The sequence below is a fragment of the Pararge aegeria genome, chromosome 2 (genome assembly GCF_905163445.1).
Source record: "Pararge aegeria chromosome 2, ilParAegt1.1, whole genome shotgun sequence".
NCBI lineage: Eukaryota > Metazoa > Arthropoda > Insecta > Lepidoptera > Nymphalidae > Pararge > Pararge aegeria.
In genome coordinates this window covers 5,331,813-5,351,693 of record NC_053181.1, presented here as the reverse complement: position 1 = coordinate 5,351,693, position 19,881 = coordinate 5,331,813, and the positions used below count along the sequence as shown (strand labels likewise).

General features: G+C 34.1%; 2 protein-coding genes across 2 annotated transcripts in view; both read left to right on the top strand.

Moving 5' to 3' along the window:
• Positions 1-8,463, top strand: part of LOC120634100 — a 136,776-nt gene extending 128,313 nt beyond the window's left edge. Inside the window, exons 6-16 of the mRNA XM_039904497.1 lie at positions 28-179; positions 905-1,056; positions 1,670-1,716; positions 1,830-2,036; positions 5,244-5,339; positions 5,534-5,727; positions 6,470-6,695; positions 6,977-7,269; positions 7,590-7,734; positions 7,872-8,070; positions 8,145-8,463. Of these exons, the coding sequence (XP_039760431.1) occupies positions 28-179; positions 905-1,056; positions 1,670-1,716; positions 1,830-2,036; positions 5,244-5,339; positions 5,534-5,727; positions 6,470-6,695; positions 6,977-7,269; positions 7,590-7,734; positions 7,872-8,070; positions 8,145-8,303 (1,870 nt within the window). The 3' untranslated portion in view covers positions 8,304-8,463. The remainder of the gene's footprint in view (positions 1-27; positions 180-904; positions 1,057-1,669; positions 1,717-1,829; positions 2,037-5,243; positions 5,340-5,533; positions 5,728-6,469; positions 6,696-6,976; positions 7,270-7,589; positions 7,735-7,871; positions 8,071-8,144) is intronic.
• Positions 8,464-11,831: 3,368 nt separating this feature from the next.
• LOC120630217 (ionotropic receptor 21a) lies at positions 11,832-19,244 on the top strand. The gene is made up of 10 exons (XM_039899359.1): positions 11,832-12,079; positions 12,802-13,369; positions 13,593-13,789; positions 14,571-14,686; positions 14,925-15,078; positions 15,764-16,005; positions 16,626-16,766; positions 17,457-17,652; positions 17,801-17,999; positions 18,705-19,244. Exons 1-10 carry the CDS (start codon positions 11,832-11,834, stop codon positions 19,242-19,244), a joined length of 2,601 nt encoding a protein of 866 aa, XP_039755293.1.
• Positions 19,245-19,881: the final 637 nt, after the last annotated feature.

Here is a 19,881-nt window from a genome sequence, read left to right as displayed (position 1 = left end):
TTTTTCATTATACTTTAAACTTTACAGTTTGGAACCGACAGAAAGTATTACACCGACCTCTTATTCGGCCAGCCCCCGACCTAAAATGCTGTACAATGGATCCCAAACCTACAGTGCTGATCAATACGATCCTTATTACGCTGTGTATGATGAAGATGGTGAATTGTACAAAGATACAGGTGAGAAAAATACAATTCACTATCTTACCCGTTACCGATCATGTGAACAAACTTGTAAAATGTTATTGTTAACTTTAAAACCATTTATATAAACTGTATAACGTTTCCGTTCTGAACTCCTGAAGTAATGCAATATTGTAATACCATAGATTTATATTAATCTTCTGTAATATAAGATTTGTTTCAAATAATAACTGAGTAATTTTCTTTAATTTCATACATTAAATCACTATATTAGTTTAACTGAAAAAATAGCACATTAGCTTTTATAATTCGTGTAAGGTATAACAGATAATTTATTTATGGTATAGTTCCTTTATTAACATCACTACTATATTATTGAAGCACATAACTCATGTATTCACAATATTGTTTAAAAAATATATAATATTTCATATCATTAATAAAATAATTCAATTGTAAATTTTTACTAAAATAAAGCTGAACAACTTATTTGAATGTTTGATAGCACGAACTACTAGTCTAATTTTAAGAGATTTGTTTAAAAGACGGGTTTTACCAACCCAGCTCTTAGTATTCTTAGAGAAATAATAGGGCAGTTAATTTCTTATCAGTTTTAGGGAAGCATAAAATTTGGACTTTTACAGGTTTTATAAGATGTAAATATTGTTTAAGTACTTTCTTAACAACTTTTAATCTTCTGTATAACAATATTGATAGTATATTTATTGGAATAACGGGTGATTGGTACCGGGTGTTGGCAGACTATGTTCAGCAATATAACCAGGCTTCGCTTCGGCCAGCAGTCCAGCAGACGTACCGAGGCACTCCTCCACCAGCTCGACGACCTGTTGAAACGTACACTCCAAGGCCAGTTTCACCTGATGATTACGACGATGTCCTTCTTCAGCCACAGGTATATTTTTCCTGTTATTTTTCTTTGTGAGTGCCTAGCATGTCTAGCATGCCTAGGTTTTCTACGTATAAGATCTCGTGGAAACGTGGTTAACGTTTTGTATGGAATCAAAACAGCGGTACCTACTTTGCACTAATGGGGAACATTAACTAGGCGTTGCTCATTCGATTCCGTTCAAATAGTAATCCATGCGATCGAAGCGTAACCCTTATATTGAATACCCTATAATATATATAGAATCCCGAAATAAAAAGCATTCTATGCTCAGGATTCAGGATGCAAATATCGTCAATATTTGTTGAACATCCAAGCCGAGCATAAGTAAAAAGTATAACAAACATGATTTTTAATTGCCGTAGATACCTTTCTCCATAATGCATATAGGTACTGTAATATTTGTGCGAATTTTGTCAAGATCAGTGTAGCTATTGCCAAGTTCTGAATTTTAATACTAGTTCGTTTTTTTAAAAAAATCCGTACAAATATAAAAGGCCCTATTTTACTTTTAATTAATAATCGATCTGCCTTGATTTTTTTTTATATACGTAATAATTATTAAATGAATAATAGAAATCATTCATTTTTTTTAAACTTTGTAATAATTAAATTTCAGATAAGCAACCAGAACCAGTACCAATCTTCCATACGCCAACAGACAAGGTAATGTTTTTTTTATTATTTCGGTATATCTAAAAATATACCGAATGAATGCAATTTACATAATATAAACTTATACTTCTTTTTAACATAATGTTATGATATAAATAATCCAGGGGCGATGGTAACGAATTGGGCTATGATCACATTCCAAGCAGCGTGAGGACGACTGTTTATGAAGCTAGTTCCCAACGCACAACTCCTTCTACAACTAGCACAAGCACAACCACTTCTACTACTACCACAACAACCACTACTACACGACGTCCAACTACTACTGCTCCTTATACCGAAGCAATGACCTCGGTTCGGTATAGCCCAAGGTACTACAAAAGAGTGATTCTTACTTCTGTTAAATCATAGATCATCAAGGCATAGATCATAAATACTCGTAGAAATCCATCGTCATTTTTCAATTCACATTTACTCATTATGTGTTTCATTACCATTTTCATTCCATTACATAACTCATGGCAACCTTTAGGCTGATAAGTATTTTGTGTTACTAATCTAGGTCTGGTACTAATTTTATAGTCGGTTTAAAGGTTGTTGCAATATCAAGAAAAACCACATTATTTGTTAATTTAATATTTATATTTTGTCCCGTTTTTATCCTTTCTTTATGTTTTCTAGCCTTTTAAATGAAATATGTATAACTATATTTGATTTGGCTTTTGTAGTATCTTATGTATAATAAGCAGTCTACTTGCATAGTGTAATTACCTGAGAAGCTTTACATTATAATATTGGAAATCGTCTTTTGCTTGTTTTATCTTTTATTATATAATAGAAAATTATTTTATGGAGCTGAATTTAGAATCAATTCTTTATATTTGACAGATCATCGTCCGATGAAAATCCCATTCGTAATCCTGAAACCTCTACATACCAAAATTCTGTCGAAAAGTCCACTTCTTCACTTCCCTCTACATTATCACCTCTCATCAACTTTTCATCCTTTGCTAAGCCTTTTGAAAAGACAGATAACTCATATAGGTTAGACTTACAACCGACTGAAAAATTGCCAACTCGTAGAAAACCTTCTCGTGTGACTAACAATAATAATGCTGTTAAATTGGTTCACCAGTCGCCTGCTGCAAGTGACAAAAAGTTATTTTCATTAACAACTGGTTTCTCAATTCGTAGGAATTTTAACAATACTAAGGACCCCTATACGTTAACTTTAATTTCAAAACCTTTGGAAAACTACGCAATGTCTAGAAATAAAAATATTCCAATAAATCCTCAAAGTAAGAAGCAACATATTCAAAAGTTAGTCAACATCACAGATGAAAGTCAGGATATTAGTGAGGCTTATAATGATTATAAGGACGATAATAATAAAATTAACGATAAAAGATCTTCTAGTCTTATCATACCAAGATTTAATGCAAGCCCGGGAACAATTGTGGACAAAGAAGCATTAATTTATCGTAAACCATCCATAGAAAGTTCTAGTATACGACCTAAAACACGAATAACATCTACAACACCTGCAACGGATAGCACAAAGTACTATTTAAAAACAGTTTTAAGACGACCAGCTACTTCTTCCAGTATCGAAGAATATACTGAAAATGTTATAAATGTTCAAACTGTTATTGAAAATAATTCACCAACTGTAAAAAAAGATGAAGCACTAGATAATGGCTTCAATCGCCCTTCTGATGCAAATTTATATAGTATAGATAAAGAAAATTTTGATTATATAAATAATGAACCGATCTTACTTCCTTATAATTCTTACAATGTTAAAAAAAACAATGTTGATAAAGACATTGTCTCAGAAGATTTCCATTTTGGAATTGACACTACATCTGCAGTTACTGTTGGAAAAGAATTGACCTCTATTACTCCTAAACTTAATCTAGACAGTTCTGAAAAACTTCGAAATACAGATAGAAAACCTTCGTACTATCTTTATCAAGTTGAAGATGACGCTTTGGCTGATCAAACTACCGAAGTTTTTAATGTAAAAAATATTATAAGAAATATTATCAATAATTTATCTAGTTCTACTTCGCGAATTGAAAAAATTACTTCTACCACTGCATCAACAACAACTCCATCTGAAGAAAAGGTTGTTCATATAGGTGTTCAAAAGAAAAAAGTGAACTATTCTGAAGAAAAACCATTTAAAAGTATGGTTAAGCACTTGAAAATTATAACAGAACCCAATGTTGTTCACTACATATCGCCTACTGTGGAAACTATAACATTTACAGGCCCAAATGTGGAATATAAAAAAAATTTTGTACCCACAACAACTCCGATGCCCTATATAACTGAAGCTCCTTTTGTTGATTCCATGACACAAGCAGGTGTGCTTGATATTGTACCTAGTTCTGAGTTTTCGCCACGTAAAGGAACTTATAAATCAAAGTTCAATAGTTTTGTAAAAAGTAAGACAGAAAATGAGAAATCGCGTAAATACCAAAAAATTATTGATGTTGAAGGACCATCCTATGATAGTAGTCTTAACAAACAATACAACGACGAAAGCGACTTGACTCAGTTGACTAAAGAAAATCCTGATTTTATTAGAACCACTACTGTGACAGAAACCGAACGACCTGTTAATGACATCGCTTCTACTACTAGTACAACTAAATCGACAACAACTTTAAAAACTGAGGTAGAGACCAAACCGACTACTAAGAGTATATCCTTCCCAACAAGAGCCTCTCGTATCAATCCTGCAATAAAATTAGCCGTGGAAAACCTCGGAGGTGGGCGCAGGAGTTACCAATCATCGTCCAATTGTTCATCAGACAACAGTCTGCAAGCGAATTCAAAATGCAACGAAATCAAATACCAGAGGTACTCGCCGGCCAGTAGTCTTTGCAGTTTAATGTTTTTTCATTTCTACTTACTGACGGTGGAGGCTTCATACTCCTTACTTTCCGCATCGTGATGTAACTGGCATGTGAATAAATCTCTTTCCAAAACAATGATAATAGCACCCATGGCTAAACTCTGTCGCTTACTATTCTTCCTATGTTACTTTCTCATTGGGGGACTTCCAGTCGGTTGAGTTGAATTTCTGTATTGTTAACTCCTGACGCGACCATTTCCGTTGTTTGCACAATTTCTATACACGTGTTTTATAAAGATTGTAATATACATAGTTTAATGTAAGTAATTTGATGTAATTTACGCTAATTTTTAAAATGTTGTTTTTACTTTGCAGTAAAAAGTTCCTCAATGTAGTTCAACACCCTTCTAGCACCACATCGCAAATAATCATTTAGTTCCATGTGTGCACCTAAACTACCCAGTATATCAAAATGGACCAAAAAATTTTGGTATACTATTTATTGCATGGCGTCACTTATACAAGATAACGCTAGCAGTAACTAAGTATGCGTTTAAATGCTTGATTTAGTTTTTAAAGTTATTGATTGAGATTTGCATAGATGACCTATTAGATAATAATATCATTCAAAATATTTTCATTAGCTTGAACCTAAATTCACGCATACTAATGAGCCCTTTTAAATGAACATTTTACTAAATAAACTTTTTTGCAGGCCCAGCAGTACCAGAGGGAGGGGATCTGCACATTTCTCTACTTCGGGTGGTTCAGAATCATCGCCACAAACATCAAATAGAGGAACACCTCCAACGTTAGACTTATATTATAAGACCAATAATTTCATGTGCTTTGTATTCAAATTGATGATTGCTTTCTCATTTACAATCTAAATCATACTTAATGCAATTTTATAATTATAATCATGCTTTACACAATCATATAAATGTGTTTTAAAAGAGGTAAGATCAATTAGTAAAATGCTAATTTCTTTTGTTTTTGGAACAGTCGCAGTCGTCCGACGCTGAAACCTTCAACAGCTATAGTATCTAAGACAGCCGAAATACCGGACATTTATCTTAATCCTCCAAGAAGACCAGAATCAGTCTATCCACAACCTACTCCTGATAAGACAGCTGCAAAATGCCGAAAGGACGTATGTCTTTTACCCGACTGTTTCTGCGGAGGAAAAGATATACCCGGTAAGTCAGTTATTAAATTTAATTAATATTTTAAACTTTTAAATTATTCCCAGCTACTTGAAGCAGTAAAATTAATTGGCTAGAATATATTTCTAATCAAATATGTATCTCAGGAAATTTAAGAGTCAGCGAAGTACCACAGGTCGTACTCATAACTTTCGACGATGCGGTAAATGATTTAAATAAAATATACTATGAAGAACTCTTTGAAAGGGGAAGAGTCAATCCCAATGGGTGTCCTATAACTGGCACCTTTTATGTATCACATGAATGGACAGATTATAGTCAAGTACAAAATTTATATGCAGATGGCCACGAATTTGCCTCACACACTATATCGTAAGTCAATAAAATAGATGCGTTGTTTGCTGCTACTGACTTATTTCTTCGGGGTTTTCTATGGACGTACATGAGTCGAGTATTTGCCACAACCTGAATTAGGTTCTTATAATATTAAACTCTATTTGTAACAAAAAATTGACGACTCTTACTTATTAAACTAATTGGTTTCATGGCCATCTATATATATTATATACCGTTTCTTATATTTATTTTAGACCTTATTATTTGTTATACAGGTACTATTTTTTTTTTAATTTTAATAATCTGATGTTTATTTATTTTCTCTTCCCTTCTACCTTAATGCCTCTACCTTATCTTGCCTGTTCTTTCACTTCCTGGCACTTGATTAACACACCCAAACCAAATGCACAATCACATTCCATATCCCGCGACGAAACAGGCGACTTGCCCGTGGACAAGGTTCCGCAGATTGTTCTGCTGACATATGACGATTCAGTAAATGACTTAAACAAGGGGCTTTATGCGGATCTGTTTGAGAAAGGCCGCGTCAACCCGAACGGGTGCCCAATTTCTGCCACATTTTACGTATCCCATGAGTGGACGGATTATAGTCAAGTACAAAACCTTTATTCGGCTGGACACGAGATGGCATCACACACGGTTTCGTAAGTTCCTAATGAGTGTTTCAGCACCAAGCTTAACGTTGCACATTTAAAAATTATAATCATTATTAAAGTACAAGTAAAACCTGCATCATTATTATTACCTTTCTATATGTTTTATCACAAGTTGCCTGGTTATATCTTTTTAATACTCAATTACTATCTATAAACTTGTTGGTGTATGGCTTGATTAATATTTTTAGAATTAACTTAAATTGAAAAAATAAACTTGAATATATCGTGCAACTTAACCTTAATAAAATTTACCAAACATGAAATTTCAGTCATAGCTTTGGTGAACAATTTTCCCAAAAGAAATGGAATCGAGAAGTTGGGGGCCAAAGAGAAATTTTAGCAGCTTATGGTGGCGTAAAGCTTGAAGATGTTAGAGGAATGAGAGCACCTTTCCTGTCCGTTGGTGGAAATAAGATGTTCAAAATGTTGTATGATTCGAATTTTACTTACGACTCATCTTTGCCCGTATACGAAAATAAACCACCCAGTTGGCCTTATACTTTGGATTATAAATTATTCCACGATTGCATGATTCCACCGTGTCCGACGAAATCATACCCAGGTAAATTATTTATTATAGTCAGCAACGTGCTATTTTTGTGCTTGTGTTTTATGTTATTATCACACAAGCCTTCCTTAAAACAGGGGGAGTCTCTTAATTCGATATTAATTCGTGCCTATATCTTTTTTATTTCGAAGAGAACGCTTTAGAAATTGAAAAGTAAAAACTCAATAATTTCTTTCTAATATAAATAATTGTGATTAAATTCTAGGAAACACCTAAAGCCGAATAAATATAAATTTTTACTCCTAACAGCAGTTAGTGTTATCTGTGTTTTTGAGAATAAGTCTTTTATTTCAATTCAATAAATAATTTTCTAGGAGTTTGGGAGGTACCGATGGTGATGTGGCAAGATTTAAATGGTGGAAGATGTTCTATGGGAGACGCTTGCGCAAACCCACCTGACTCTGATGGTGTTTACAAAATGATCTTGAAAAACTTTGACAGACACTACACGAGCAATAGGTAACTTTCTATCATTTACCTTTACCTTTGTACTTTATACATTTACCTATATTGAGTGATGGACAACTTTTTCGAATCTATATATTTTTCTAAATATGATTTTCGTTTTTAATTACAATAAATATTTATTTTTGTAGGGCTCCATTTGGATTATTTTACCACGCAGCTTGGTTTACTCAACCTCACCACAAAGAAGGTTTCATCAAGTTCTTAGACTTCATCAATAAAATGCCTGATGTATGGATTGTAACAAACTGGCAAGCTCTACAGTGGGTTCGGGATCCAACTCCAATTTCCAGATTAAATAACTTCCAACCGTTCCAGTGCAATTATGCGGTAACATTTTTAACATTTTGTCTTTCTTCTTTTATTAAATGATAAGTTTATTAAAATTGTATGTTAATTTACAGGATCGGCCTAAGAAGTGCAACAACGCTAAAGTATGTAATCTTTGGCATAAATCCGGAGTACGATATATGAGGACATGTCAACCATGCCCTGAGATTTACCCTTGGACCGGCAAAACAGGCATCAGATCATCGAAGATCGACCACGAAATCGAAGAATAAATTTATACAGTTATTAGTTCGTAACAAATTACGCCCATCCTTAGTAATGATCCTTTAGAATTTGCTTTATATTTTAAGCCAACGAGGCAAGGATTATTCAACTAGTAAATTATTGTCAGTAGAAATTGTTTTGTCACCTTCCCCTAGTGAGTGCCATTTAGATTTGATGGTCACAAAGCAAAAATGTAAATTGTAAACAATTTCATCTTAATTAAGAAGAATGTTTTGCTAGTTCGTTAGGGTAATAAACTTCGCTCCTTTTAGTTAAAATTATATAATGTATTGGAAACTGTGATATTGTGTGTTTTCAATCGCCTTGAAAGAAATGCATTCCAACACTCTATAAGGTCTATTTAAACCATTTCTCTTATGATGTTGTTGATCTAACTTAATTCTGTTTTTTATGTTTTTTATCTCATATTCATTTTATATACGTGAACGTTTAATCGTAATCTCATTTTGGAATGAAAAATTATATTTAGGTGTAAGATTTTTTTATACATTTACAAAGTGATATTTTAAATACTCTGAATTATCATCTTCAACACCCTGTTTTGATAATTATCATTCATTTCTATTGTTCATATTTCTTAACATAAGCCATATTAAAATTTAGAAACAAAAATATTTCTTATCTTGCCAGCGTTGTGGTTGACACTGCCTTTTTATAAAATTGTAAATATAGTTAGAATTTTATTTTTGTTAAGTATTAGGGTAGTATTTTATGAATCGTATGTATTACGGCCGTTCGATAACATATGAAGCTTTGCAAATGATATTACGCTTTATGAAAGAACGTTTAAATGTATTTAAATTTTATTTATATAATTTTTAGCGTCATGCAGACGTCTGTCTACATCGCATACGTGATGAAGCACATGTTTATGTGACTGTTAATAAATTAAATAACTAAAATTAATATACAGTGCTTTATCAACGATATAAAGAGACAAATAAATCTTTTAATTTATAGCGTTTTATTAAGTTAAGCACCAATATTATTCGATTGCTTTGAAACTCTTGTATTTTTCTTTTCTAGTTTTTCATTACTCTTCTTACATCAGTGCTACTCCCACTCAATGTGTTAGAAGCGCTCATAAACAATCTACTTATTTAAACAATCTGCAATATTTATAAGTCCTATTATTATTGTAAATATAGGTTTAATATTTAAAATTAGAAGTTCCATCCGTTTCTATATCATATTTGATTGATGTTTGTCTGTTCTCTCGGCTAATTCTATGTAACTTTGACGTAAATCTTTTTTACTGGAACCCGTTTTTGGTGCTGTGTGAACATTTTACATTCATTTCGATAATGAACTATCTAGTGATGTAACCAATGCCACCAGTGCAAATAAATAAAAAAATATAATGCTAATTTTGTGTTTTATTGCTATAACATTAAAGGTATCCTATTCATAATAAAATATTATATTTCTGATTTTGATCCTTAACCCGTAACTGGGTAGCTTACCTAAAATGCCTTTATGCCAAACCCGGTCAAAAGCCTTTGACACGTTAAGTATTAAAACTAAAACTGTGCCGTGTGGCTATTAGATTACAATTGTCACCACCACTTCTCTTCCCGCTGGTGTCGTACAAATCAACTAAGGGAGTATAATCAAGATTGAGGAGCAACATCCTCAGTGCATCCGCAGTACTTTCATCTACTGGGATCACCAACCCATCTAACCAGCGTGGTTGTATCGGCTATCCCTCCCTTTGGCCTTTAGTCTAGCAGTGAAATTTTATAAGCTATTGATGATCTTTTTAACTAAGCTTATGCTACTTGAAACTTAAATATAAGAAGGTGACGCAACGCTAAATAGGTTTGTGATAAGTGAAAACAAATTTGCCACACGATTTGAAAAATAACTAACTCAAAGTATATCAGTAGCAGCATCATTGGATAACAAAAAAACAGTAAACACTTTTTTAAAAATATTTCGCAGTACTCATAAATTCAAAGTTTTCATAATTTAGAATTCAAAATATTCAAAATTCAAAAGTCATTTATTTCAAGTAGGCCTAATATAAGCACTGTTGAAACGTCAAGTCTGTCTATGTGTAGTGACTCTACCACCGGTTCGGAAGGCCGATTCTACCGAGAAGAAGCCGGCAAGAAACTCAGCAGTTGCTACAATATCAACAGTTTACATTTTACATTTTAAAATTCATTTTTCTATCTAGTAAGAGATGAAAGCGTAGCCGGATGCTTCCAAGCAACCCTTTCATTAAGAAATTCATCAATTGTATAATAACTCGCTGTAATAAATGTGTTTTAACACATTCTTTAAACATATGTGTGTGAAATTAAAATTGAATATAAGTACATACGCGATATTTGCTTGCGACAGAAAAATGTTACGATATATCAGTGTAGGTAAAATATTCACTTTTATTATACGTAGTATAACTACTAATAATAAATCTGAACAGTTTATTTTTTCTGTGTATGTAGAAGGTGAGTTTGTAATAAAAAATTGTATTTTAGCCCAATTCTCAACAGTGGGTACGGATCAATAAATTATTGTGTGTGTGCGAAAACGAAAGTTGGTATGATTGGAATGTAAACAGAATTTTTACTCTGACGCGGATGTATGATATGTGTCCGAGAGTGTGATTGAGAGATAAATGTATAAAGATCTTAAAATAATGCCAGTCATATTACATATTTGAAAATTTAATGTTCACAAATTATATCTTAATTTAAGAGGAAATGTGACTGCAACACTCATTTGAACATTAGAAGCAAAAATGAACTTGCGGGGCGATATACCTACTAGACTTGATTTTGACTAGAATAGACTAGAGTTTGTCGTGGGCTACTTCTGAGACCAGGGCACGTTTGAAACCCTCGTAACTTCAGTCATAATTTTACGAATGTAGTTGCCGCCATCATCTCATTTCTATGTGCATATTTTACATGTACGCAGCAAACGTGCCATCTTTGTGCCTATTGGAATAGAAAAATATTTGACTTAGACTTTGACTTTGAAGTGCTATGTATAGGTACAACATTTATTTATGATCTACTCGTATATATACTCACACCATGATGTATCGCAACGAGTTACTTGATAGCCTCCATTCAATTGTACTCCAAGAGAGAGGGAGTTTTATCTCTAGCTAAAAAGTAAATGTTTCTTTTGAGATGTCTGACTATGCTAGTTACCAAGTATTTCTGATTTTTTCATCGCCTTTCATTGCAACAATACATAAGCACATATTATATTCATACACACAGGAGAAACTATTTTGAGTTTATTTCTGTAGCACGCATTACCACGAAGTTTTATACAACACCGATTCTGCTACTTTTTTAATGGTTTGTGCAGAATTGCTTTTTTTTATGGGCACCTGACCGGAGGAGGAGCAGTGACTATATCGAACTCATATCGACTAATTACTTAATAGTTTCAAATCTTCGCCTGGTGGCTGGGACACGGGAACGCTTTCACACACATCTGTTACCAACTCAGCGGCGTCCATTGAAGCGGAACCTACTGCGGGAGCAACAGATGAAATGCCCCCAATTTACCAAAGGCGCACGCACCTAGTACAGGGCGCGCCGTTCAGCCCAAAGACCTATTTCAAACGAGCAATACTTAAATGTCCCCGCATTTATCACCCAGAAGTCCTCATCGAGAGCATAGGCGGTGGTTATGCACGAGCAACCACCGACTGTCCTGCAAAGAATCAGTTGAGAGTCAGTGACGACCTCTCCCAACCACTACGCCACCTTACCTTCTGCAACATTACATCCTCGCAGAAGTCAGAGACCGCCTGCCACTTGCAAAATAAGAAGAATAAAAATATCACAATATTATTTTAAATGTATTTAAATCCACCAGCCCGAATTGTAAAACCGTGGTAGGTCTCTTCTCTATATCCATCTCTTCTATCCGAGAAGAGACTTGTGCCCAGCAGTAGGACGATGTTGATGATGAAGGCTACGGATCATGATGAAGATGATGTTATTTAAAATACAGCTCATATAACAATTAAAATATGATAATCGAACTACGAATTGGTGATGTCAAAGTCGGGAAAGGAATATAAAAAGCACTTTAATTTTTAGCAACCCCTTAGAATTACCTACACCCTCTCCGGCAATGTCTCGATATGCCATAGAATCAGGAAAGTAATGACTTCATAAAAAATGAAATTTCAATCATAACACCTGTTCCATGACATTTTACCGTCGAAGCTACATGGAAACTTATAAAAGGCGATTCGGCAAATGGAATTTTACATTCATTCCATATTTTTGAGAAGTATACAATGTAAAGCCTAGCGATTTATTTTATATTTTTTTCACAATCTGACAAGTATAAAATGAAAAGATTACTATTTTTAGTTTTGCAAATAATACATCACTTAACTTTAAGTGAAGGTATCGAAAATTATCCACCCCAGCTTGAAACCCGAAGAGTGTTCGATCATCATCATCATCTATATGCGAAGTCAAAAGTGATTATTCAATCAAATTTTAGGTATGAAGAACGCATTCAAAAATCTTTCCAAATGAATAATCCTAATAATTTACATAAACTACTGACGAAAAGGCTAGCTGATCCGATTTTCCATGGACATCCAAAAACTAGGGAAGAAGTATGGCATGATAATTTTCTGAATCAAAGTAAAGTTTTTGATCAAAACCCTTCACTTATAAAATTGATTCATAACATAACCTTAACACATCTAAATGATTGTACGCCGGTAATACTATATGATAATCAAATAAAATCGCATGAAAGCCAACTATTTCAAGACTTATTCAAAAGTTTTCCAGTTACTTTTGTGCATGGGTATATAGATGAGAAAGATAAATTAGAAGAACCGAAATTATTACAGGCAAGACAAGAATGCCTTCATTTCATATTATTTCTTACCGATGTGCAGAAAAGTGCCAAGATTTTAGGCAAACAATCCGAAAGTAAAGTTATTGTGGTTGCAAGATCATCCCAATGGGCAGTGCAAGAATTTCTATCAGGGCCTATATCGAGATATTTTATCAATCTACTTGTTATCGGGCAAAGTTTTAAAGACGATGATAATTTGGTAAGAAAGCCTTGTATGGTTTTAAAGCTCAACTAGTCGCCTAGTAATGATGTGTTTAAAGAAGTGAAGATTTTTTATACTTATTATACCTGCTAACCTAGAAGGTCTAGGTTAGCAGGGATCTTTAAGGGAATCTAAGGCTGCATCAATAATTTGGTATAGATTGTAGTCAAGATTTAAACTTAAAATAGATAAAAACGAAACTAGTATAATTTTTTTTCAGGAAACTCCGTACATTCTATATACGCATGTTTTATATATTGATGGACTGGGCGCTAGTAAACCGCAAGTACTATGTTCTTGGAATCACGGAAGATATTCAAGAAATGTGGACTTGTTTCCTACCAAAATGAACAAAGGTTATGCTGGTCATAGGTTCATCATTGCTGCTGCTAACCAACCGCCTTTTATATTTAGAAGGTTTCAGCAATCCTTTTACACTTATATTACAAATTGTCAACTTTACCATTGGATAGAAGCCGGCGTTACTTTGCGGAAATCCATGATATATTAGGAAAATTAAGCTTAATTTGCTATACTCCGCGAAAAGCAGGAGAATCTGTATAGTGTCATTTATAATTTCTTCAATCCTTATACTCCACACACACTAAACAGATCTTCGGCAATGTACCCTCTACGCACGTTTCGCCCCGAAACCGGAGCATCCTCAGGAGATGTTGACTTTACAATTAATAATTGTTAAGTAAGTTGTTCATTGTAATCTCCCGAATATAGTAAATTAAGCTTAATTTTCATTACTATTTTACCATTATCTTTTCATTATCTATATTATTTAAGATACACGATATCCTTGCAAAATTTTGTTAAGATTCGTTTTGAGTTAAGCCTTTTATAGGTAACAACGTTTATTTACAAATTTACCCGGGGGCTTATTCACTATGAATATATTGTATACCCGTCTCCAGGTTGCTATTTTTTGTGCCAAATTCGTCCTTATCCGTACAGTGGTTGAGCCGAACATAAAAACAAACAAAATAAGGGACACTCCTATATTTATATACAATATAGGGTTTGTGAGTTGTTGGACACTTCGAGGTGTGTCGATCAACAACTACTGCGAAACCGTCCACTACATAAGAATAAGTGCTGTAAGCGTATATATTTAAAGTGTTTTTAGGTATAGATGAGGTTTCAGTTCTTATTATTACTAACTTTACTAAGCTTTAAATAATTTGTCTAGAATACAAACTGATTCTGATGGGGGCAATCCTCGAGTGGTCTGGGATGGAATAGAAGTCAGAATTCTCAATTTGCTAGCAGAAAGAAATAACTTTACCGTAGAAATAGTGGAACCTCGTGACCTTCATTTGGGGTAACCTTTTTATATATTTATCTATATTCCTAAAATGTTTGTTCTTATCATTCATCAAATCAGTACCTATATTAACAATGAAAACTGAGAAATAAGATCATGGCACGGCTTTTGCAGCATTGTTAATGATTGAAAATAAGTTTTATGAAAATAGTCATAATATATCTTACTGTAGATTTGTCAATAAAATATATTTTTATCTTTGTAGTCTTGGAGGCGGAGACGCCGTTTCTAGAGAAATAATACTGGGTAGAGCCGACATAGGCGTAGCAGGTTTATATGTAACTAGCGAAAGGATTCGAGATATGGACATGAGTTTCCCACACTATCAAGACTGTGCAGTGTTCATTACATTAACGTCTACAGCTCTTCCTCGGTTAGTACATTGGTAACTTCCTATACTTTAAGTTTTAAAGAAATTCATCATAATCGTATTTCATCTAAAGTAATTTTTAAGACTGTGCAGTCTTTATAACAGTAATTTCTGTGTTCCGGTCTAAAATGGATGCAATTACAGGCAACACCTGTTACAGGTTGATGTACACAGGGCGACACTTTGCATGCCCTGCAAAGTGCTGTCCTGTTTATTGTTATGGTATTCCACTTACCATCAGGTGGGACGCCGGCTTGGTCCATATATTGTGACTATAAACACATCACTTTCTAGCCCCAAAGTAAGCATAGCGTGTGTACGAAGATGGCTGATGAATATTTTTAAATAATATACATAAATACAGATCAACATCCCGACACTGAAAAACATTCATGTTCAAGCATTTTACAGGTGTGGGAATCGAACACACAGCTTTTGACTCAGAAACCTCACTGCGCCAATCGGCCTTCATATAAATTTATATTTAAATTGGTATTTATATTATTTTCCTTAAAAGTAAAGTAAAATAGTGAAAGTGTTCTGTATTCAGTCTGTCAAGTCAGGCTGTTTGTAGTGACGAACCGGTGGTAGAGTCACTACAAACAGACTGACTTGACATTTCAAAAGTGCTTATTAATAAGGCCTACTTGAAATAAATGAATTTTGAATTTGAATTTGAATATTTCAGATACCGAGCAATCCTAGGTCCGTTCCACTGGCACGTCTGGGTAACTCTGACGTTCACCTATTTGTTCGGTATTTTCCCATTAGCTTTCTCAGATAAGCATACATTACGTCACTTATTGCAAGACAAGGGGGAAGTGGAGAATATGTTTTGGTACGTCTTTGGAACGTTTACAAATTGCTTTACGTTCGTTGGCAAGAATTCCTGGAGCAAAACCACCAAGATTACTACGAGACTTTTGATCGGCAAGTGTTTCATATCTTATGCTTATTTTAATATTTACCTACTTCATAGATATTTCTATGAAGAACATAATTTTAAAATATAATATTGTGTTTAGTTGCATACAGTGGCGTGCACTTCATACATGCACAAAAGCACTGCATACCCAAATTATTTTATATAGCTCGTATTTAGGGGGAATTTTTCCATTTTATGCCATGTACCATGTGCTTTATGCATACCCTGGTCAAAAACCTGTGCACGCCACTGGTTGCATAAGATTATTTACACTCCCTGGCGCAACGGTGAACGCTATGGTTGTAGTTTGTGGGTGTTTATGATTTCTGAATTTTCTCTGGTCAGGTCTGGTGAGGCTTTAGCCGTGGCCAGTTACCCTACCGACAAAGACGTGCCGCCTAGCAATTTAGCGTTCATGTACGATGTCGCATAGAAACCGATTAGGATTATGGATTAAATATAACTGCCATACTAACGGTTAGCCCGTTACCATTTAAGACTGCACTTCTAAAACCACCCCTACCTGGTGAGAATGCAGTTAAGAATTAAGTTGTAGAGGAATTTGAAAAAAAACTTAATTTATTAAAAATATTTTTGAGTTCATTTTGACACAACTTTTTTTTAGGTTGGTATTGGCTATTTACAATTATAATAACAAGTTGTTACACCGGCTCGATAATAGCATTTGTGACTTTGCCAATATTTCCTGACACCGTGGACTCTATAAAGCAACTTCTATCGGGGTTTTATCGCGTTGGTACATTAGGTAAGATGTTTAAAATAAATTATGTTTTAATTCCATGTGGGCGTGACTTCTCTAGTAATATGTTTAGGTTTATTTTAAACTAGCTGTTGACCGCTGAGGACTTCTGTCCTCTTTCTCCAACCACATTCATCAGATCTACACAATGTTTGGGCAAATTAAACACATATACCTCTATAGTACAAAAATAATTATTTAAATCGGTTATAATTTGTCGCAGTTATGGTGTAAAATGGTCAAACATTTTCATCCCCTGTCCCAAAGGAACCGAGCTTAATGTGGGGATAAAACGTATTCTATATTACTTGTAACACTTCCAACTTGTACAAAGTTTCATGAGGATCGGTTAAATAGTTCTTGCGTGAAAGCGTAACAAACAAACTTACATTGACATTTATATCTAATATTATTAGGGATAGGGATAGGGATAGGAATTGTGGAGATGGCTGAGCAGAATGCAGTTAAACGACGAACCGCGGGTGTCGTACGAGCCGACTAAGGGAATATAACGTAAAACTGGCAGCATCGTCCTCTGTGCTACTATTAGGATGAAATCATGGCAGCTTCAATATTCGGATTAGTTAAATTTAAACTGTATTTAGATGCACTTCATACTTAGTAATATCTACTCAGTGTACGACTATTCCAATCTAAGTTAATAACAGAGTACAAAAATATTCCTTTATGATACAGATCGAGGTGGTTGGGAGAGATGGTTTTTCAACTCTTCCGATCCTCTGACAAATAAGCTTTTAAAGAAAATTGAATTTGTACCAAACGTCGGAGCAGGTATCAGAAATACTACAAAGGCATTTTTTTGGCCGTATGCCTTCCTTGGATCAAAAGCAGAACTTGAATATATCGTGCAAGCTAATTTTACGAAAGTTGAGTAAGTGTTATGTTGGGTTTTGAAATAATATAGTATTATAAGGGATACTTATATCGTACTCATCTATATCTGAATACTTTACGCTATGTGTTCAAATTAATTTTGTATGAATTGTGTTGCGTTCACTAAAGTTTCTCTAACGTTTTAGATCAAAACGTTCAGTTCTTCACGTGTCCAACGAATGTTTTGTGTTCTTTGGAGTAAGCCTGAGTTTTCCTAACAAATCACTGTATAGTGCAAAATTAAGTAATGATATAAGCAGAATGTCACAAAGTGGAATTATTGATAAACTGATAGATGAGGTACGTTGGGAAATGCAGAGGTCAAGTTCCGGAAGACTGCTATCGGTAAATATCCTTAAACATCTCCAGATAATGTTTGATCAATACTTTGCCTTTCACGATCCTCCATAATGGATAAAATATATCCACCGAGTAGGATTTTTGATAAAATAGAATGGCAGGATTAAGGGCAAAAATAAAGGGAAGCAGGAGTTATAACGTTCGGAGTTCGTTTTTATTTTATAGTTACTCGAAGAGAAAGGCTCATGAAATTTTAATTTAACATGACCTTCATATTTATTTCTTTTGCGGTTAAAATACCAGTAAAAACTATGATTAAGTAATTATTGATCTTTTTTTGATTATTGAATGCATTGATTACCCAAATTTTACATTGCGTGATTGAACAGACCATTACCTCCCTGGAACAACGGTGAGCGCTGTGAATTTAAATAGGAGGTCCCGGCACAGACAATTTGGGAATTTATAATTTCTAGAATTTTCTCTGGTCTGATCTGGTGGGAGGCTTTGGCCGTGGCTGGTTACCACCTTACTGGCAAAGACGTGCCGTTAAGCGATTTAGTGTTCCGAAGCGATGTCGCGTAGAAACCTCGCGGGTTATGTCTACCATTCTCTCGAACAGGTTAGCCCGGTACCATCTTAGACTTACCACTATGTGAGATTGCAGTCAAGGGCAAACTTATAGTGGATTAAAAAAAAAACTATCTACTTTATTAATTCCTATTTTAATTTTTTTAACTACTGTAATAGGTGGGGCGAGAATCATCACAATTAGGATCTTTGGAAGAGAAAGGTCTAACTCTAGAAGACACGCAAGGGATGTTTCTGCTACTAGGCGCCGGCCTTCTTATCGCAGCAACAGCTCTTTTATCAGAATGGATGGGTGGTTTTTCAAGAAGATGTTGCATGCTGCGTAAAAAACTTACAACAAACAGGAACTCAAATCAATCTCTTATTCACATTACAAAAACATCTGTACAGTCTAAAATTAATGATAGTATGGATAGTATATTACATTTCGACGCAAGATCTCCAAGCATGGAATCCATAGACACACTCGATGGTCAAATAATCAATGTTTCTCAAGATAATATAACAATACACAATGACGGAGATGAAAAGGCAGATTCTAGGCGATCAAGTTCAGTCGACTTGGATAAGCAAGTAAAGGATATATTTGAAAGAGACGAATTCAGAAGAAGAGTGGTGCTGGAAGAAATTGTGTCCATGCAAGATAAGAGAGAGGACACTGCATCGAAAGGTGTATTTGGAGATCGCGTTATTGAGTAGAAAAAAAGAATCAGTATCAATTAATAAATTTAAACAATGATCTATGATGATATTCTTTAAAGAAAAATGTTACTAAGTAGATTCTATGCATTAAATATATATTGATCATTGTTTTTGTAGAGCACTCTATAATCGAAACTGAAGAAGTTATACTTCACGTGCATACACGGTTTTAACAGAATGAAGGTAGTTGAAACCGAGTAAGAGGAGAATACTTCGTCGTAAAGCTCACATTTTATAATGCGCGCGCACACAGTCAAAAAATTGACACCTTCAGTGTGTCGGTTTTTTTGTCTTAGTTAATATTTTAGTTTTTACTAAATGGTTTCACAGTGTACACTTTCAATTGTCAGCCTTCGGGCTCATTCCGGTGATTGAATTGATTCAATATTGTACAAAAATCTCAAATTTTAATTTTCAGTAAAACTTGGTTGTACGATAATGAGATAGATTTAGATAATGCGTCATAATAAAACTTTCAATGTATTAAATACCTTTTTTCTATTGTTTGTCATTGCATCAACAAACGTACAATAAGGCGTAAGATAAAAAATTTAAAAATATTTTTAACTTGTTACGCCAAAGAAGTATATCTTCTTACGCGTGCACTAGTAAACACACGTTTTTTTAAATTCTA

Bases quoted from the DNA above. Each gene is read 5' to 3' on its own strand.
- LOC120630217 (XM_039899359.1), top strand. From the start codon at position 11,832: ATGCCCCCAATTTACCAAAGGCGCACGCACCTAGTACAGGGCGCGCCG. The intron at 15,079-15,763 runs GTTAGTACATTG...TGAATATTTCAG, and splicing joins ACGTCTACAGCTCTTCCTCG to ATACCGAGCAATCCTAGGTC. The intron at 17,653-17,800 runs GTAAGTGTTATG...CTAACGTTTTAG, and splicing joins GCTAATTTTACGAAAGTTGA to ATCAAAACGTTCAGTTCTTC.